The sequence below is a fragment of the Pecten maximus genome, chromosome 19 (genome assembly GCF_902652985.1).
Source record: "Pecten maximus chromosome 19, xPecMax1.1, whole genome shotgun sequence".
Taxonomy (NCBI): Eukaryota; Metazoa; Mollusca; class Bivalvia; order Pectinida; family Pectinidae; genus Pecten; species Pecten maximus.
Window position 1 is genome coordinate 29,062,193 of NC_047033.1, and position 22,467 is coordinate 29,084,659.

At 39.3% G+C, this 22,467-nt stretch overlaps 1 protein-coding gene across 1 annotated transcript in view; it reads left to right on the top strand.

Moving 5' to 3' along the window:
- LOC117317311 (myosin-IIIb-like) overlaps positions 1-22,467 on the top strand; it is a 143,231-nt gene that overhangs the window by 117,022 nt on the left and 3,742 nt on the right. The window contains 7 exon segments of the mRNA XM_033872100.1: positions 6,264-6,448; positions 8,165-8,500; positions 13,579-13,700; positions 15,981-16,055; positions 18,078-18,185; positions 19,151-19,264; positions 21,841-22,266. Of these exon segments, the coding sequence (XP_033727991.1) occupies positions 6,264-6,448; positions 8,165-8,500; positions 13,579-13,700; positions 15,981-16,055; positions 18,078-18,185; positions 19,151-19,264; positions 21,841-22,266 (1,366 nt within the window).

The following is a 22,467-nucleotide window of genomic DNA, read 5'->3' on the forward strand; positions in this document are numbered from 1 at the left end:
ACCTGTAATATCTCACCTGTAACTATAGAGAAAGGTTAGACAGTAATACACCACCCCTGTAATATCTCACCTGTAATATCTCACCTGTAATATCTCACCTGTAACTATACAGAAAGGTTAGACAATAATACACCACCCCTGTAATATCTCACCTGTAACTATACAGAAAGGTTAGTCAGGAATATGATGCCCCTATATCCTGAATAATGTGATTCCCTGTCTAATTTGTCACCTCTCTAGTTTGTTACCTGTCTAATTTGTCACCTGTCCAATATAACTCTTAGGCTGATCTTTCATTCAGTTCCTCTTTATCTCCTGTTACAGATTATTTCCCTGTTGAACTGTTATTATGGTTGTCTTCATTTGCTTGAATGAAAATTGAGTTTTCTTTTTTCTTGATGTGTTCGAAACTTCTATAACCTGGTACATTGATAGTATCACTAGTTCTCTTTGCCGTCTCAATCCTAGCTACTCGCCGATTCCTGGCCCACAAACAGTTGATAAACGATCAGCGAGATGAGGCAGCTCTGGTTATTCAGAGGTTTGTCAGGGACTGGCTCTGGCGCAGACAGAATGAAAGAGAGGAAGAAGAATGCGTTTTACCCACAGTAAATCAAAAAGGTATTAACTATACCTTGGGACTGTGAAAAGTTTTGTAAATCTTTTTCGTGATTTTTTTATGCATCACTGGGTTTTTTCTTCAGTTAGTGGTTGGTTTCTTTGAGTCATCAAACTAAAGTTATTAAAACTACAAATATATTGAATAGAAAGAAATGTGCCAGAAATTTGGTCATCATTTATTGTTTTTTGTCTCAGTGCGAGAGTTTATATAAATACTAAGTTAAAAAAACGTCACCTTTATTAATATTCTCTCAGAAGTAGTTATAGCATGGTCGTCAATGTCTGAGATCCGATCAATTATCTTATAGCTACCCCGAAACAAGTCCGAAAGTTTCGTTGGAAGACTGTGTTAAAACTACGGACTGGTTTAAAAGTATTTTTGGGACGGAGGTCAATGCATGAGAAATGTCATGGTAAACGAGAACATACAATGGTGACACAGGAAGGTAAGATGTGCTGCATGGCTGTTGTTTTGTGGAGTCGAAGTCCAAAAACTAAATATTCAGTTGAGTTCAGAATAATTATACATTTACGAGGGAATGCAGGGTTTCCACCTCTCACGTCCGGAGGGGGATATTAAAAGCCTTTTTCCAATGAAGAGCTCTCTCACGCTGCGTGAGACAAAATCTCACGTTATTCAAAAGTTTCTTCCTCCACATCACGTTAAGCCGTTACTAATGTACCATATTGTATGTCAGACATACAGTGTCTACTTTTGTCAATCATGTCGGGTCTTTATCAATCAGAACACTAGAGCTGTGGCTTGTTTATGTATATACAGTAGGTGTGAAGACAATTTGTCTGACATAATCAGGAGTGGGTCAGTCCGTAGTCGGGCCGTAGTCGTAGTCGGGCCGTAGTCGGGCCGGCTCGGATCAGCCATGTGTCAAGTCTCAGACCACCTGGTCATTTAAGCAATCGCACGTTAATTAATAATGTTTGTAATTTCCTAACGTGGAACCTCCAATATTTCATCCAATTTTGGACAGAATTTCTCTGTTAAACTTTCATGTTTTGTTTATACTTTCCAAAAGCTACTTATTTCCTGATAAAAAGCAGTTCAAAAGTTGTTTGAAGATATGAACCAAAAGTAGGTCAACACGACACATATAGCTTGCCATAGACATTCTGGATTCTGATTGGTTGTAAATCTATCTTTCTAGATTTGGTCTGAATCGGATGATACTTGTTCACAAAGCTTTTCGTTTGTTGATCTTTTTTTGGGTAGTACATTCCACGTTTTCTTTCGTTCTCTGGTTTGGGATGAGACCTTTCTGTGTCATTTTGGGAAGAAAATCGATGAAACTACTAGGACATTTCAGGAATAAACTAACTGCAATTTTTGGGAGTTCAGCTTAAATGTGAATAATTTCAATGGAAGTCGGGCCAATGCATTATTGGCTCCAAAAGGCCCTAAGGAAACGTCGTGTTTTGAATGGATATTTTTCGTTGAGTATTTTTGTCGAATATTTTTCTGTCATCTTTTGTTGGGTATTTTCATTGGATGGCTTTCTGTGATCACTTCTCAGGTATTTTCGTCGGAATTTTTGTCTGTGATCTTTTCATGTTTGGATGTTTGACAACGGCTTCTGTTTTAGCCATGAAGGGTTACATCATTTGTAAACAAATGTTTGATATACACCATCACATGGAGAGACGGTGGAAGGCTGTCGTTACTATCCAGACCGCTTGGCGAGACTACCGAAAACGAAAGTCTGCGCGGGAGACAGAAGGAGGGGTGGCACCAATGTCACTGACAGGTCCTGTACAGGATGGTAAGGACTTGTGTTGTAATGATGGCAGTAACAGTAATATTTGGCCGGTAAACCTTTACCTGATTATCATATTGGACTTGTCGTGTTCCCTCCGCGGTGGCCGAGTGGTTAAAGTGTCCCTACACTTTATCACTTGCAAGCTCCAACTCTGGGTCACAAGTTCGAAACCCAACAGTTGCCTGGTACTGACTGTAGGCCGGTGGTTTTTCTCAGGGTACTCCGGCTTTCCTCCACCTCCAAACCTGGCACGTCCTTAAATGACCCTGGCTGTTAATGGGACGTTAAACAAAAGAAACCATACCAAACCAAATCTTTTTCCCAGTGAACCAAAATATAAGATAGTTAACCAGTGCAAGTTTTCAAGTTTTGACACTTCTAATTGGAATTTTAATACCTAGCTTAAATGTAACATTTCCTCAAGTGGTATATGAGTTCTCATTAGCAACCGTTGACAAGCAGTGTGTCGGTGTGTAACTAGCAACTTAAAATATTGAGATCAAATGTTTTATTCCTAATACCTGTACCATTTACTAAGATAAGATAGTAGACAAGATTTTAACACTCCACCACTCCTCTCTACCTGTACTCCAGCGCCCCTCACGCCCCCCTGCTCCCTCCCCTTCTCCACGCCCCTCCCCATGCCCCCTCCTCTCCATGCCCCTCCCCATGCACCAATCCCCCCTTTCCATGCCCCTCTCCATACTCCCTCCCCTCTCTCCTCGCCCCTCCCCATGCCCCAACCCTCACCCGTGCCCCCTCTCATGCCCCCTCCCTCCCCCCCACCCTTACCCCTCCCTGAAAATTAAGTCAAAGATGTCAAAGACAGATATAGGCCCTTCTTTTTCAAGTATATTTTATCTTAACGTTTTCGCCGTCATAGTTGCCAGAAACTGTACTGTGGTGATGAAGATGGACGAAAAGGTAGACATGCCCAGGAAGGTGAGTGCTGCGATTATTATCCAGTCTCACTGGCGAGGGTTTCTAGCTCGTCGAAACTTATCACAAACGAAGATTTCTCCAAAACCTGATTCGGATCCATTGGCTTCTCAGAGAGGTATTACACAAGAGTTTGTCTTGTAACACAGATATGTATTTCTTGGGTAATGTACACAGGGTCCTATCTCGTGACACAGATTTATATTTTTTGCGTAATGTTACACAGGGTTCCGTCTTATGACGCAGCGATATTTATCTTAGGGGTTATGTTAATATTACTCAGGGGCCTGTCTCGTATCACAGAATTCTATTTCTCTTGAGGACTGCTAAATATATACAGAGGGGTCTGTCTCGTAACACAGAATTCTATTTCTCTTGAGGACTGTGCTAAATATATACAGAGGGGTCTGTCTCGTAACACAGAATTATATTTCTCTTGAGGACTGTGCTATTTATATACACAGGGGTCTGTCTTGTAACACAGAAGTTTATGTTTATGTGAGCCGCAGCTACAGGGTATACCAATATCTTTGTGAGCTCCAGCTCACTATGCATCTGTTACAAAATACATTCTAAATATTATCCTTGTAGCCATGAGAGGCATCTTGCTTAGTAAACAGCTTCATGATAAACGTGAAGCACTGAAAAAACGCTGGAAGGCAGTTCTCACAATTCAGTCTGGCGTTCGTGGGTTCTTGGCTGGTCGATCATTAACTGAATTAAGCATTATGGAACGGGAGGATGAAGGAGATGAGACTATAAATACAGGTATTACACTGTATAAGGGAATACACTGCATGGTACAGGTACAGAGGCACAGTATTATAATGTATGGTATATGTCTGTATTGAAGCTCATTACATCGTATACAGAGGCACAGTATTATAATGTATGGTATATGTCTGTATTGATGCTCATTACATCGTATATGGCACAATATTGTTTTGTGCTGGAGTGTTTTACATTGCATAACAAAATATTTTACTGTATGTATCACAAAAGATTGGAGATTGTAAGATTACAATGTGTTGGAGAGTATTCTGTTGCACTGTGTTTTTAGAGATTTAATTCTATTGCAAATTATGGTTTTAATTCTTACAATTGTATGAAAAAATATTACATTGTATGATAGTATGTGATAATAATTCATGCTGGGATATTTTACAATGTCTTACAAGATATTGTATTGTATTATCAAATGCTTGGTTGTGTTGGAGATTATTTCATTGTTTGCCTAAATATTACATGTACATTGTACATTGTATGATATAATATGATATTACAATTTATGCTCGAGAGTTTTACAGTGTGTAACAAGACATTGTATCACAAAATATTACATTGTATTATAAAATATTACATTGTATTACAAAATATTACATTGTATTACAAAATATTACATATTTGTATTACAAAATTTTACATTTTATTACAAAATATTACATTGTATTACAAAATGTTACATTTTATTACAAAATATTACATTTTATTACATTGTATTACAAAAATATCAGAGCTGGATAGTTTTACATTGTATGACAAAACATTTGTTGAGTAGGTCTCCATGAAGCTGTTAAAATGTCACAAAATGCATTGAAATGTTATGACTTTTAATACATTAAATTGCATGACAAATATATTGCATCTTGGGATACCGAAAATACTATCACCAGTGTATGTAATGTATTCCTTAGAATACAACATCGCAGTATTAGTTTGTGCATTGTATGGCTTAAATGTATAACTTGTTTTGTCCACAGCCGCAGACATTACACATGGCCTTTATGTATATGAAGCTTGCATTTTATGCAGAAATTATTGTTATTAGATATTTAGATGTGTAATTTTAAAATAAATGAAATAAAGAATGAATTTGCTTGATTCGAATAAAATTGTAAACTGTCAGAATTAAGTTAACATGACTTAACTATCCATTCTGATTTTACTTATTCTCTAATTATTGAATAAGAATTTTTTTCTGAGCAATTGAAGGAAAACATGGACAAATTACTTAAACATTTAATGATTTATGAAGATTCTAAAGAGCTGTTAATTCATATGTAATTTATATTAGGGATATATATTTTTGATTTTGTGTTTATTTCCTGAAAAATTTATCAAGATCATGGAATTGATATCTATGCTATGTACTATATAGTATGTTGTGTACTTTGGGTTTTCAGACTGCCGAATATTTAAACTACAACCCTATCCTGGTATGTTGGCAAGGTCCCCATAATTGGTTATAACCATGTATAGATGTTGTACTAGTGAGAAATATAAACAAATAAGATATAGTCTGAAGATTAGGGGAGATAACTCAATGTTGTAGTGAAAATCGGGGGAGTTATCTCCCTTGGTTTGAACTCATTTCTACAAACTACACCAGTTTTCTCTACAATGTTTATTTTGGTTTTTTGAACATGAAAGAGAGACTGTATTAGTAATACAACGCCCTTCAGTATTATACATGAAACTTTCCAACATTTTTTCAGGTAAAGGAAAAATTGTATTTTGCCGTTTACGATTACTAATTTCTTTTCAGCTTAAATTATGCAATTATTGATTTTCTCCTCTGATATGCATTTAAAGTATCTTTTGATATTGAAAAATGTTTATAATATTGGAAGAGGGGACAAGGTATTACAGAGCTATGAAATGTTATATAGCTTAAGTCTATTTATAACATTAATAATTACTAGTAGTTAGATAATTCACATGTACATATATTACATTATTTTACCTGTGTGATATTCAAGGTCAGGTATTTCACAATGATGTCAATCAAGTTTTGGAGTATGCTACCTGATAAAAACTTTAATTTCAGAAAATAACTCCTGGGACACCTGGAATATATCATTACTTCGATAGCTTCACTTCAAGGGCAGAAAACTTTCTCCAAAACTCTGAATTCTGATCATTTTGTTTCAGCATTCCGTTCATATCGAGCCCGTATCAATGCACGACAGTTACGAAAGAAACGAATACAGCAAACGGAACATTCTGCCACTGTGATTCAGAAGTATTATAGACGATGGCGATGTCAGACACTGTATCAACAGTTACAGTTGTACAAGTCCCAACGAGACACACAAGTCCTGTTCTTCACACAGCAGGTAATCTTATGCAGCTTATTCTACGATTCATCGTCTGTTCTCCACTGACATTTGTCCGATGTCGACATTCTCATTCAAATGATTTCTTCTCATTACACGACAATAACTTAAAAACTAAGAGTCATGATATTGGGTTAGTTAATTGCTTCATCGGAGGAAGTCCTTCAACATTTGTAAAAATAAATGTCCTTGATCTATATTCAAGGTCACAGGGGTCAGATTTGATTAAAACACTTGTATGACATTTCGTATTAGCTGGAAACATTTTAATTTAAATACAAAAATTCCAAAGGTTCAATTACAGAATTAAAAATAAACTTAGTGTATGTGATATACATTAAAGATATCATATTTAAAGAATTTGAATACAAAAGTTAAACCACCTATATATAAAATGTTAAATATAATCATTCTTATTTTATTTGTGTGTCAAGTTGCAAACCGTTATACAGTCTTAGATTATTTCTGAAAACAACATATTTTATTTTAACAGAGATTCCTTTTTTTTAATCCATCTGACTTGCATATGAAGCAAGGAAGCTGAATATCAATGCTTACAGTTAACAGTATCGAGGACCACACCCTTACCCCTCGGGCAGTGCCCCTCCCCCAGGAGCACATACCCTAGGGATGCAGTTAAAATTCCACATGCATACCCAATACAATTATTCAGCAACGTACAAAGACATCTTATTCCTGAGATGTTGTCATGGAAACAAAATGAATGTTTGTATAGAGAGAGTCGTAACCCCAGTAACCCGATCACAATATGTCACTGCTCTATATGGCTGACTGAAAACAAATCTTGGTGTGCACCACGATCCTTAAGGCTTTGCTTGTTCTTTAAAAAACTTTTTAAATTTCAATATTTTGAAATATTACTGGAATTTATATCGATATCAAGACACCCATATTTTCAAGAGATTTGAAATTCCATGATTCCAGGAAAAAAAAAAAATGTTCAAATGATTTTATGTCCTTGCCACGATGTGGGTGGAGGCAGAAATTATGATACAATGCTTAATGTCTGTCTGGTCGTCCTGCCTTTCTGTCTGTCCAGACGTCCTACTTTTTTGTCTGTCTGGCCGTCCTGCATTTCTGTCTGTCCGGCTGTCCTGCCTTTCTGTCTGTCCAGACATCCTACTTTTTTGTCTGTCTGGCCATCCTGCATTTCTGTCTGTCCGGCTGTCCTGCCTTTCTGTCTGTCCAGACATCCTACTTTTTTGTCTGTCTGGCCATCCTGCATTTCTGTCTGTCCGGCTGTCCTGCCTTTCTGTCTGTCCGGCTGTCCTGCCTTTCTGTCTATCCGGCCGTCCTGCCTTTCTGTCTATCCGGCCCTCCTGTCTTTCTGTCTGTCCGGCCATCCTGTCTTTCTGTCTGTCCGGCCATCCTGTCTTTCTGTCTGTCTGGCCGCCTGTCTGTCACAAATGAATCAAGATGTTTTGCAGTGTTTGCTATTCACACATTAAGTGTAATGGTCGGTATATTTAGCATCAATGATTTTAGGAGTTTATACATCAATGTTTTGTAGTAAACTGAAAAATTATTGTTGTTTTCCTTTAGCTACGTTTTGACTTTTAGGATGTTGCATTGAGCTCCTTCTCAATCAATGGGGAAGTGGGAATTTACATGTTTCACAAAAATATTTTAGTTCTGTATTTCCTACTTGTCTAAAGTGTCTGTATAATTTTATTGTTGCTATTTTGTTGTTTTTAGGTGGAAATGTACAACCAGGATATGTTTCAAAATTTGATAAAAAATATCAATCCAAGAAAAATGGAGACAAAGGTTCATAAAAAGTCTGCCGCTCCCTCTCCACCTACGCATGTCAAATCTACTCCGCCCCCTGTCACAAAACCAGAGGCTCCACCTCCTCCCACGCAGGTGACGAAGGAAGCCGACAATATCTATGCGAAGGTTGTTAAACCAAAATCGGCAGATTTACCAGAAGAAAAGAAGCCTGATGTTATCGAAGAGAGGCTGGACCAAATGTCAAGGATGAATGAAGTGAAATCTGTGATGCCACCGAAAGAAACAAAATATTATGATGAGGTAATTTTCTGAGGGGTGACTGTCTGTCTGGGAGGTAATCTGAGGGATGACTGTCTGTCTGGGAGGTAATCTGAGGGATGACTGTCTGTCTGGGAGGTAATCTGAGGGATGACTGTCTGTCTGTGAGGTAATCTGAGGGGTGACTGTCTGTCTGTGAGGTAATCTGAGGGGTGACTGTCTGTCTGTGAGGTAATCTGAGGGATGACTGTCTGTCTGGGAGGTAATCTGAGGGATGGCTGTCTGTCTGTGAGGTAATCTGAGGGATGACTGTCTGTCTGTGAGGTAATCTGAGGGATGACTGTCTGTCTGTGAGGTAATCTGAGGGGTGACTGTCTGTCTGGGAGGTAATCTGAGGGATGACTGTCTGTCTGTGAGGTAATCTGAGGGGTGACTGTCTGTCTGGGAGGTAATCTGAGGGGTGACTGTCTGTCTGGGAGGTAATCTGAGGGATGGCTGTCTGTCTGGGAGGTAATCTGAGGGATGACTGTCTGTCTGTGAGGTAATCTGAGGGATGACTGTCTGTCTGGGAGGTAATCTGAGGGATGACTGTCTGTCTGTAAGGTAATCTGAGGGATGGCTGTCTGTCTGTGAGGTAATCTGAGGGATGACTGTCTGTCTGGGAGGTAATCTGAGGGATGACTGTCTGGGAGGTAATCTGAGGGATGACTGTCTGAGAAGTAATCTGAGGGATGACTGTCTGTCTGGGAGGTAATCTGTGGGGTGACTGTCTGTCTTTGAGGTAATTTGAGGGGTGGCTGTCTGTCTGTGAGGTAATCTGAGGGATGACTGTCTGTCTGGGAGGTAATCTGAGGGATGACTGTCTGTCTGGGAGGTAATCTGAGGGATGACTGTCTGTCTGGGAGGTAATCTGAGGGATGACTGTCTGTCTGTGAGGTAATCTGAGGGGTGACTGTCTGTCTGGGAGGTAATCTGAGGGATGACTGTCTGTCTGGGAGGTAATCTGAGGGATGGCTGTCTGTCTGTGAGGTAATCTGAGGGGTGACTGTCTGTCTGGGAGGTAATCTGAGGGGTGACTGTCTGGGAGGTAATCTGAGGGATGACTGTCTGTCTGGGAGGTAATCTGAGGGATGACTGTCTGTCTGTGAGGTAATCTGAGGGATGACTGTCTGTCTGGGAGGTAATCTGAGGGATGACTGTCTGTCTGGGAGGTAATCTGAGGGATGACTGTCTGTCTGTGAGGTAATCTGAGGGATGACTGTCTGTCTGTGAGGTAATCTGAAGGATGACTGTCTGTCTTTGAGGTAATCTGAGGGATGACTGTCTGTCTGGGAGGTAATCTGAGGGATGGCTGTCTGTCTGGGAGGTAATCTGAGGGATGGCTGTGTGGGAGGTAATCTGAGGGATGACTGTCTGTCTGGGAGGTAATCTGAGGGATGGCTGTCTGTCTGGGAGGTAATCTGAGGGATGGCTGTGTGGGAGGTAATCTGAGGGATGACTGTCTTGGAGGTAATCTGAGGGATGACTGTCTGTCTGTAGGTAATCTGAGGGATGACTGTCTGTCTGGGAGGTAATCTGAGGGATGACTGTCTGTGAGGTAATCTGAGGGATGTCTGTCTGTCTGTGAGGTAATCTGAGGGATGGCTGTCTGTCTGTGAGGTAATCTGAGGGATGACTGTCTGTCTGTGAGGTAATCTGAGGGATGACTGTCTGTCTGGGAGGTAATCTGAGGGGTGACTGTCTTGGAGGTAATCTGAGGGATGACTGTCTGTCTGGGAGGTAATCTGAGGGATGACTGTCTGTCTCTGAGGTAATCTGAGGGATGACTGTCTGTCTGGGAGGTAATCTGAGGGATGACTGTCTGTCTGGGAGGTAATCTGTGGGGTGACTGTCTGTCTTTGAGGTAATTTGAGGGGTGACTGTCTGTCTGTGAGGTAATCTGAGGGATGACTGTCTGTCTGGGACGTAATCTGAGGGGTGACTGTCTGTCTGTGAGGTAATCTGAGGGATGACTGTCTGTCTGGGAGGTAATCTGAGGGATGACTGTCTGTGAGGTAATCTGAGGGATGACTGTCTGTCTGTGAGGTAATCTGAGGGGTGACTGTCTGTCTGGGAGGTAATCTGAGGGATGACTGTCTGTCTGTGAGGTAATCTGAGGGGTGACTGTCTGTCTGTGAGGTAATCTGAGGGGTGACTGTCTGTCTGTGAGGTAATCTGAGGGATGACTGTCTGTCTGGGAGGTAATCTGAGGGGTGACTGTCTGTCTGTGAGGTAATCTGAGGGGTGACTGTCTGTCTGGGAGGTAATCTGAGGGGTGACTGTCTGTCTGTGAGGTAATCTGAGGGATGTCTGTCTGTCTGGGAGGTAATCTGAGGGGTGGCTGTCTGTCTGGGAGGTAATCTGAGGGATGACTGTCTGTCTGGGAGGTAATCTGAGGGGTGACTGTCTGTCTGTGAGGTAATCTGAGGGATGACTGTCTGTCTGTGAGGTAATCTGAGGGATGACTGTCTGTCTGGGAGGTAATCTGAGGGATGACTGTCTGTCTGTGAGGTAATCTGAGGGATGACTGTCTGTCTGTGAGGTAATCTGAGGGGTGACTGTCTGTCTGTGAGGTAATCTGAGGGGTGACTGTCTGTCTGGGAGGTAATCTGAGGGATGACTGTCTGTCTGTGAGGTAATCTGAGGGATGACTGTCTGTGAGGTAATCTGAGGGATGACTGTCTGTCTGGGAGGTAATCTGAGGGATGACTGTCTGTCTGTGAGGTAATCTGAGGGATGACTGTCTGTCTGGGAGGTAATCTGGGGGATGGCTGTCTGTCTGTGAGGTAATCTGAGGGATGACTGTCTGTGAGGTAATCTGAGGGATGGCTGTCTGTCTGTGAGGTAATCTGAGGGATGACTGTCTGTCTGTGAGGTAATCTGAGGGGTGACTGTCTGTCTGTGAGGTAATCTGAGGGATGACTGTCTGTCTGTGAGGTAATCTGGGGGGTGGCTGTGTGGGAGGTAATCTGAGGGATGACTGTCTGTCTGGGAGGTAATCTGGGGGGTGGCTGTCTGTCTGGGAGGTAATCTGAGGGATGACTGTCTGTCTGGGAGGTAATCTGGGGGGTGGCTGTCTGTCTGGGAGGTAATCTGAGGGATGACTGTCTGTCTGTGAGGTAATCTGAGGGATGACTGTCTGTCTGTGAGGTAATCTGAGGGATGACTGTCTGTCTGGGAGGTAATCTGAGGGATGACTGTCTGTGAGGTAATCTGAGGGATGACTGTCTGTCTGGGAGGTAATCTGAGGGATGACTGTCTGTCTGGGAGGTAATCTGAGGGATGACTGTCTGTCTGGGAGGTAATCTGAGGGATGGCTGTCTGTCTGGGAAGTAATCTGAGGGGTGACTGTCTGTGAGGTAATCTGAGGGATGACTGTCTGTCTGTGAGGTAATCTGAGGGATGACTGTCTGTCTGTGAGGTAATCTGAGGGATGACTGTCTGTCTGGGAGGTAATCTGAGGGATGACTGTCTGTCTGTGAGGTAATCTGAGGGATGACTGTCTGTCTGTGAGGTAATCTGAGGGATGACTGTCTGTCTGGGAGGTAATCTGAGGGATGACTGTCTGTCTGGGAGGTAATCTGAGGGGTGACTGTCTGTCTGGGAGGTAATCTGAGGGGTGACTGTCTGTCTGGGAGGTAATCTGAGGGGTGGCTGTCTGTCTGTGAGGTAATCTGAGGGTTGACTGTCTGTCTCTGAGGTAATCTGAGGGATGACTGGGAGGTAATCTGAGGGATGACTGTCTGTCTCTGAGGTAATCTGAGGGATGACTGTCTGTCTGGGAGGTAATCTGAGGGGTGACTGTCTGTCTGGGAGGTAATCTGAGGGGTGACTGTCTGTCTGTGAGGTAATCTGAGGGGTGACTGTCTGTCTGGGAGGTAATCTGAGGGATGACTGTCTGTCTCTGAGGTAATCTGAGGGATGACTGTCTGGGAGGTAATCTGAGGGATGACTGTCTGTCTGTGAGGTAATCTTAGGGATGGCTGTCTGTCTGGGAGGTAATCTGAGGGATGACTGTCTGTCTGTGAGGTAATCTGAGGGATGGCTGTCTGTCTGGGAGGTAATCTGAGGGATGACTGTCTGTCTGTGAGGTAATCTGAGGGATGACTGTCTGTCTGTGAGGTAATCTGAGGGATGACTGTCTGTGAGGTAATCTGAGGGGTGACTGTCTGTCTGGGAGGTAATCTGAGGGATGACTGTCTGTCTGGGAGGTAATCTGAGGGATGACTGTCTGTCTGTAAGGTAATCTGAGGGGTGACTGTCTGTCTGGGAGGTAATCTGAGGGATGACTGTCTGTCTGGGAGGTAATCTGAGGGATGACTGTCTGTCTGTGAGGTAATCTGAGGGATGACTGTCTGTCTGTGAGGTAATCTGAGGGATGACTGTCTGTGAGGTAATCTGAGGGGTGACTGTCTGTCTGGGAGGTAATCTGAGGGATGACTGTCTGTCTGGGAGGTAATCTGAGGGATGACTGTCTGTCTGTGAGGTAATCTGAGGGGTGGCTGTCTGGGAGGTAATCTGAGGGGTGACTGTCTGTCTGGGAGGTAATCTGAGGGGTGACTGTCTGTTTGGGAGGTAATCTGAGGGATGACTGTCTGTCTGGGAGGTAATCTGAGGGATGGCTGTCTGTCTGGGAGGTAATCTGAGGGATGACTGTCTGTCTGTGAGGTAATCTGAGGGATGACTGTCTGTCTGTGAGGTAATCTGAGGGATGGCTGTCTGTCTGGGAGGTAATCTGAGGGATGACTGTCTGTCTGGGAGGTAATCTGAGGGATGACTGTCTGTCTGTGAGGTAATCTGAGGGGTGGCTGTCTGTCTGTAAGGTAATCTGAGGGGTGACTGTCTGTCTGGGAGGTAATCTGAGGGATGACTGTCTGTCTGGGAGGTAATCTGAGGGATGACTGTCTGTCTGTGAGGTATCCTTCTATCAATTTAAGTTTAGAATGCAAAATTTTCCGATAAGATATTTTCTTTAGAATCTATTTGATTTGTTGTTGAAGCTTCATCATAAGACTCATCATTGTTTTGAGGATCTCATTTAGACAGGATTCTTATAGTAAAGTACTCTCATCTATTTGTAGCTGAACAATTTCGTCCCGAAACCTGATTACCCTGTGGCTGAGGAAGAGGTGCCAGTTACCGTAGTGACAGCAGACATCCATCCTCCACCACCTCCGGTACCCGAACACTTAGTTCGGAAAAGGTAATTACCTCCCATCCCCGAACACAAAGTCCAGAAAAAGTTATTATCTCCTGTCCCCAAACACTTAGTCCGGTTCAGGTAATTACCCCCGTCCCTGAACATTTAGTCCAGGAAAGGTAATTACCTCCTGTCCTCGAACTTTTAGTCCAGAAAAGGTAATTACCTCCCGTCCCTGAACATTTAGTCCAGGAAAGGTAATTACCTCCCGTCCTCGAACATTTAGTCCAGAAAAGGTAATTACCTCCCGTCCTCGAACATTTAGTCCAGAAAAGGTAATTACCTCCCGTGCTCGATCACTTAGTCCAGAAAAAATAATTACCCCCTCCGTCCCCGAACATTTAGTCCAGGAAAGGTAATTGTCTCCCGTCCCCAAACACTTAGTCCAGAAAAAGAAATTATCTCCCGTCCCTGAACACTTAGTCCAGAGAAAGTAATTATCTCCCGTCCCCGAACACTTGGTCTGGAAAAAGTAATTACCTCCCGTCCCTGAACACTTGGTCTGGAAAAAGTAATTACCTCCCGTCCCCGAACACTTAGTTCAGAAAAAGTAATTACCTCCCGTCCTCGAACACTTAGTCCAGAAAAAATAATTACCTCCCGTCCCCGAACACTTAGTCCAGAAAAAGTAATTACCTCCCGTCCTCAAACACTTGGTCCAGAGAAAGTAATTACCTCCCGTCCCCGAACACTTGGTCCAGAGAAAGTAATTACCTCCCGTCCCCGAACACTTAGTCCAGAGAAAGTAATTATCTCCCGTCCCCGAACACTTAGTCCAGAAAAAGTAATTATCTCCCGTCCCCGAGCACTTAGTCCAGAGAAAGTAATTATCTCCCGTCCCCGAACACTTAGTCCAGAGAAAGTAATTACCTCCCGTCCCCGAACACTTGGTCCAGAAAAGGTAATTACCTCCCGTCCTCAAACACTTGGTCCAGAAAAGGTAATTACCTCCCGTCCCCGAACACTTAGTCCAGAAAAAGTAATTACCTCCCGTCCCCGAACACTTAGTCCAGAAAAGGTAATCATCTCCCGTCCTCAAACACTTAGTCCAGAAAAGGTAATTACCCCCGTCCCTGAACACTTAGTCCAGAAAAGGTAATCATCTCCCGTCCTCAAACACTTAGTCCAGAAAAGGTAATTACCCCCGTCCCTGAACACTTAGTCCAGAAAAGGTAATTACCTCCCGTCCTGAACACTTAGTCCAGAAAAGGTAATTACCTCCCGTCCTGAACACTTAGTTTAGAAAACGTAATTACCTCCCGTCCCCGAACACTTAGTCCAGAGAAAGTAATTACCTCCCGTCCTCAAACACTTGGTCCAGAAAAGGATATTACCTCTCGTCCCCGAACACTTAGTCCAGGAAAAGAAATTATCTCCTGTCCCCGAACACTTAGTCCAGAGAAAGTAATTACCTCCCGTCCTCAAACACATGGTCCAGAAAAAGTAATTACCTGGTATTTTTACATGTGGATACTTCTTGGGGGAAAATTACACCTGAGTGTTTGAAAAAAGATTTTCTTGTTTTTTATTCTGACAATGAACAGGTCCTCAAAACGCTCCCTGATTTTGAAGCTGAAACCTAACAGAATTTTGTAGTTGGTCAAGTGCATACCACAGTGGTTGACTGGTTGGCATACATTTATTAAATGAGTGAAGAAAGATGACATCTAGATTTATAAATCGGTCCCTTAAACAAAATGTAACAGATATATCGGGTATTGAGTAACAATTTTAATGAGTTTCAATCCCTAAATTAATCTCTAGATAATAATAATCCCTAGATTAATCTCTAGATTTATACCTGCCTCAACAGAAGTATGACAAGAATGTCTACAAGGCAGAATTGATGGTTACAGCAATGTCTGAAGGGATAAGATTGTCACTGGAAAAAAAACTGAGAGAAGTGTTCTGTTAACACGTTTAGACTACAAGGTTTGTGCTGAGTATTTTGTAAATAGGATCCTTCTTTAGGTTAAATAGGGTCACTCTAATAATTTGTGGGATCTTAGCAGTTTCTAGGTTTCAAAAGCCTTTAACGCTTTCAACCCCAAGAAACTTAAGTGTACTCTGCCATTCATTCATCATTTGAAGTTCAATATGGTCAGTAGGGGTGAAAGGATTAACACAAGGCTGTACTTAACTGAAAGATTGTTTATATGGGCGTGTAGATGTAGTAATAACTGGTCAGCTTTGTCAATTATGGTACTAACGTCTACAATAATACTCAAAGGGAGATAACTCTATCATTTACGGTGTCTAACTGATGTGTCTATCTATTTACAGTGAGACGAAATCCTTAATGAAAGATGAAAATGAGTCCTATTACGAGGATGTCACTAAGGATAACTCGGAGGAAACGTAAGTACCTCAAGGTCAATCATTGAACAAGGTCAAGGTCAAAGTTATTTGCTTTTTATCATCTATTTATAACTAAGGTAGGTGAATCTTTGTATACCATTTGATATTTTTACGTGTTGTTTTGAATTTTACTACAATTAATATTAACATTTTATCATATTATAAGTTATCTTACGTATATTAAATCATGTATTCAATAACATCTTCATCAGGAGTAACTTTTGTGATTTTACATTTTTCAATATAGATATTAATGATGATTTTCATTTCCTATTGTCTGATGGAATCTGAAAATGAGAATCAAATATTTATCTTTTGTGTCGTATTTTAATCATCAATTAAAACAGTAATATAACAGAAATAGGTTATAATGTTATATTTAGACTTCATTTAAGTTTTTCTTCAGTAACAGTAAAAAGATAGCATTAGCTTAATTTTATACTTTAACCCTAGAAATATACCAGTATTTATTCGCAAATATGCCCCTGTCCACAAATAAGCCCCTAATCCTTTAGTTTTGGAGAATCATCCATTTTACAATGAAAAAAGTAAAAATGTTTACAAATAAGCCATAACTCGTAATCCTATAATTAAAACTTTATAAATTTAAAATATTGGTGTCCATTGTGAAGCATTTCTTATTACCTTACAGCATTTCTTCTGAACACAGCTTACAGAAATTATATAGACATTTCAATTTCAAATTTAGATTTCAGTTGAATTTATAAATCAGTTAATACCTCATAAAGAAATTCACTATTTTTGGGAATTGGTGGAATTTTATAAAAAAAAACTGCACTGTAGTAGAATTTTATATTAGTAGATATTGTTTGGTGTCGTTTAGAAAATGTACTTATGTTACAAATATTGAAACCAGACTCTGATAATTTTGCTTAAATCACAATGAACTCACAGCTATATAATTTTTTTTAATCTTTTTTTTTTTTGCAACATTTTAGTTTTTCTTGTGACCTGAATTTAATACATCTAACCCCAGGCTCATAAAATAATAAAAAAAAATTGTCTCAGTTTTGAATTAGCTGATCATTATATAACAAAAGTAATGATTAATTAGGTGCGATTGATGAAGCAAATTATTTAAGATTGGTTCCTGCTCTCGGGGGGCCGGATGACCCCGATGTTTACAATCTAAGGAAGGAAATGTACTACAATCAGTCACTGGGCTTTCACAGATAAATTTAGTTTCTGAAAATGGAGTTGAGCAAGGAACGTAACAAAAGAGCAAAAATAAAATTAAGGTGTGACATTAAGATTTGTAATACAGAATGATTCTTGAAGGTCCAGAAACACTCGGACCCAAGTATCATCAATGTTCTACAGCTCCAAATTTTCCACTGGAATGCATTATTATTGATATTATAATTGGAGCTAAGAAACTAATTTTTCCTACAGAAGATTTTAAGTTAATGTCTTGAAGTTAAGGGCATATTCTTATAGTCAATATCTACCTATACAATTTAATAGAATTTTTTTTATGCAAATGTTTGCTGTGGAAAGCTTTTTTTTTGCAATTTCTTTTTAAGATGCCTCTGTACTCTTTCAATCAGTCTAAAGTTGCATTTGTCTTTAATTTAATTTTTTTTTTAATCGATAAAGAATCAATAAAATCTATAAAAGACACATCACTTTATAACATAATATTAATCAACATTGTTTGCCCAGATGGAATCCCATCTGTATTTCTCTACTCATGATAAAGTGTAAATACATTGGGTATTCAATATTGCAGCCTAATTTGAAATTTCAAAAATTTGAAAAAGAAAAAACTTTTGTCATACGTACCGGTATGCTCTAAAGTGCAATTCATACCAAACAGGTATGATTATATTTGAACTGAATAAAAAGCTTTCACATATAGAAAAACTTACAGTTTTACTTTATAGTCTTTTTCTCACATTTCTTGCTATGCTTTTTCCAACATTCAATAACTTGCAAAGCGATGGAGGATTGGTTTGAGCAGTGTTTTGAGGTGGCTAGAGTTTTTATGCTAATTTTGTCCAGATTGGCCCATCCCTCGGAGTCAGACTCCGCCTATCATGTGCCCTCGGACCAAATTGTAGACTGGGATGTCCCTCTACTCCAAGCTAAACATAATGCTCTCTCACTCATGTAAGTATACTGTGATGCTTAATCAGAATTCCACCCACATTCTAATTACCTCCCCTACCATACTGATCCTTGTCCTTACATGTTGAATCGTCTCCCCTGTATGTTAAATATCTTTCCATTGTGTAATTGTTATTTCAATTATATTGTAAGTTACCTCCCCTTTTATTTAGTAGTTGTCTCCCCCAAATGTATTAGTTATCTCCCTTTAATATATTAGTTATCTCCCTTAATTAACATGCTTAGCTTCTATGTATAGCATTTACCTCCCCCTTGTGTGCAATAGAATGTTGTTTTGCTTTTAATATAAAGAGAGCAAAATTATATTCGGGAAAACTTGTTCTGGGAAAAATCATCAAAGGCTTTGATGGAATACCGAAAATATTTATGGAATTCTGAAAAATCATCAACACTATTTATTCCATACCAATACTTCTCAATCTTCGGTTATCCAGTAGTTCAACAAGATTACACAGCTTTTTAAATTGTTCTTTTCTCTCTCTCTCTCTCTCTCTCTCTCTCTCTCTCTCTCTCTCTCTCTTTCTAAAACCCATAATTTATAATCAGAAGACAAATATTTTGTAATGCAGAACTAGATGTGAAATTATGAAAATATTTATTCTTGAAATTGCACTGATGTTGGAAAAGTCCAATTTTCTCCATAATGGTCTAGTCTTGTGTGATTGTCATGTGACTAAAGTATGATCATGTGACTTATGACATTGTCATGTGACTTATGATTTGGTCATATGACTTGGTAGTCATTTCTTTTTAATGCATATTGAAAATGTATCTAATTATTTTGCTCAGATTTAATGCACAATTATAATTCTATATTTTTTTCACTTGATAATGATTTAATTCAGTTGATTTTACCTTGCAATTTGCTTTTTCTGTCATTTATTTCCCTTGAATTTCTTAATTTTGATCTCTTATCGTGAAAACTTACCAACTGTTTACCGATACAGTAAGGAAAAAACAAAGGGGTCCCTTAAACCTGTCGACGACACGGAGGGCATTGGCGATACCGACTTTGAGAGAACAAAATTGGCCCGTTCCATCGCAGAAGCTATTTTGAACAAGTCAGTGTCGTGACACATTGTTTAGCCTGTAGTACAGTAGTGCTGATGCTGGGCTTGCTTAGTTGTGTGATGTATCGTTCGGTGATGGTGGGATCGGTGAAGTTTGTTATGACGGTGAAGGAATCGCATGTCAATGTTTACTCACATTTAATCTGTAGTAGTCACGCTTTCATCTTGAAAAATGTATAATGATTTCATACAAGTGGCTTGCATGTTATCTGTGCTATTTTGTGTGTGTTTTAACTGTGAACTACATTCCATTGACTATCTGTTTTTTTATGAATTTCTATTTTGTTTCAGTTTTAATGTGAAATGCATATCACAGACATATAAAAAGTTTAGTAAAGAATATTTGAAATTCATAGATTATATAAAAGCTGATTAAAATATAGGTATCACCTTAAATTATTACGTCAATCTCGCATAAAAGATTATCAGTTACCTTTGGTGGTGCATTATGTACTAGTTTTAAGATAGGAGTAGCTTGATATCTACCTGAATGGACTATCTGTTTATGTTTAAAAGTTTATTTATTTGCACTGTGGTGGCCCCCGCGTATACAGAATTGATAGTTTAGTTGAGTGGTATAGCCTGACCAATGTATCAGGACAGCCTCCGTCAATTTTTACGCTCATTACCTCAGAGATTTCAGTTTACAGTGCAATACAAGTTTCAGCACATTTCAGAATTATAAGGTAGATCTTAGTGCGAGGATGAATTAAAATTATCACAAGGTTTGACAAAGAAAACAATACTAAGAAAGTACAATAGAAAAGCAATATACAGATACTACAATCAACATTATTATACAAATATATCAGGGGGTTCAAGAGCTCACATGTGACTGTACAATAGTCATTTCAGCCGTGCAATAGTTCAAAATATAGCTTATGCATAATAGTTAAGGAAAATCGAATGCGTTATGTAATAACGTCATTTAGTTGAGTGCTTCAGGCATTAGAATATGCAGGATTACTATAGATAAAAAATGTATAAAAGTGCGCTATAGTTTGCCTCCTGTTAAGATTTCTTGCACCATTTTTTTTTTTTTTTTCGGTTAGCAAATTTGTTTCAGTTAATAGGGAAGGGAGATAATTCAGCAAGTTTATTTTTCTATTACCAATGGTTTGTGACCTATCTTATAGCTGACTAATATAATAACAAATTAACCACACCTATATATTCGTTTTGTTTTTTATTTAATGCAACCATTCAAGCACTAGTAAAGCTAGATTTAAAGAAGTGATAATAATATTGAGCTTTCCATATCTATAGATGTCACAGGAACAGAAATATTTTGACTTTACTGTATACTAGAATCTGTACCAAGTTCCTGTAATACTATTAGTATAATATACAAATATAGACTTTGGGTGGGAAAATTGTGCCAAGTCCCTGTGCTATGAATTCTAAATGAAAGTTTTTGACATTTTATCACGTAAAGTAAGTCCAAGTTACTAAAAAGGTGAGTCCTTCTTACACTTACATCCCATACAGAAATTAACTCCAGAGGGAATCTATTCCTTCGTTAGATCTGACTAATTAAAATTTTACCTTCTTTTCCTGTTTTTATTGTGTGACTAATATTTGTATAGTTGTAGTACTGTCAATTTAAGCATGGTATATTTCTTTGCACTTTTGTTCATGAACTGACTATTTCCTTAAACGATAACTCGACCCTGTTCCTCTTATATTCACATCTTAATAAATTGTTCACATTTTAACCACTTTATGTTCACATCTTAAGTTGACATTTTATATTCACATTTTAATGACATTCTTGTTCTTCATTTTTTATATTCACATTTTAATGACATTTTATGTTCACATCTTAAGTTGACATTTTGATGACATTTTATATTCACATCTTAAGTTGACATGTTCACATTTAAATGACATTTTATGTTCACATTTTATGTTCATCACATTTTAGTGCATTTATACATTATACAGTTTATGTGTATAACTGTTTCAAGCTAAAATGTTTATTTTATTTTGTGGAAAATCTCTTTGAGATGTCATCTTTTCCCTTTTTTTCAATCGTTTTACAAACATAATGCATTTTTGTTGTTTTAACATTCATAGAAATTAAATACAAAATGTACTTGAGCTTAATCCATAAGAAGAAATTCCTCGTCCAAAGTCTAGATCGTTAGGAAAATGTTTTCCTCACAGAAATGAAAGTGCTATAAGTTTTCACCGTCTGATGAGGCAATGATTCGGCCTACCATATAGCGGGTTATTTTAGCGAGTATAGATCAGATTCGCATTTTATTATCAATTATAGTGTGTTTTAGTAATGCAAATATAATTTTTGGGACGCTATTTCGCATAAATTCCAGTTCGTATTCACACCATCAGAGTCGACCCAATTGACCTGGTATTGTTGAGGTATAACACAGGAAATGGGATAAGAATGAGTTAGCGATTTTTAAACAAGCAGCTAAAATTTGCACCTCACTAGAATTACCTGCTATACAGTATATCAGATTTCTGATAAACAATTTCTACTTTTTACAGATCTGAAACTCATACCTGTATGTGACCTAATAGTGTGATTTTGTTTCCTTTAACAGTGGCGATTCCTCTATTCCCTTAACCAATGGTCACCATTACATAGAGGAAGACCCGGCCCCTGTCCATGAGGAGCTCCAATCAGAATCTAGTAAGCAGGAGCTGGCAAAACGATTGGAGGATGAATGTACTGGAAGTGTTGTGTCACTATGGCAACAACGACAGAGGAAACCATTTGAGAATGGAGTAAATGGAAATGACATTCCCACACCCCCACCCCCTCCCTCCCACCCACCTCCCAGTATCCCCCGCAACAGGATGGCAGCCCCTGTACTAACTATTCCTCCCCCACCCTCATCTCCGCCTCCCCCCACCCCTCCCAGGAAATCGCCCTCCCCGGAAGTTCTGAAAACAACACCAAAGGTTGATGTCAATGGCAATGAGAATGGGATATCCCCGCCGTCTGCTAGCAAAGTAAAATTTGCATTGTAAGTGAATTAAGTTGTGTGTGATTTCAAAGTAATATCTAGAGAATTCATTCTAACGAGAGATTCTTTATAAATTATGTTTGCCTCACCTAGAAAAGATATGCATACTTTAATATAATAGCAAAATTTTATACTTTACTAATGTAATTGTCATAAGCTAGAAGTTAAAAAAAAAACATGTGACAATTATTGACCAATCAG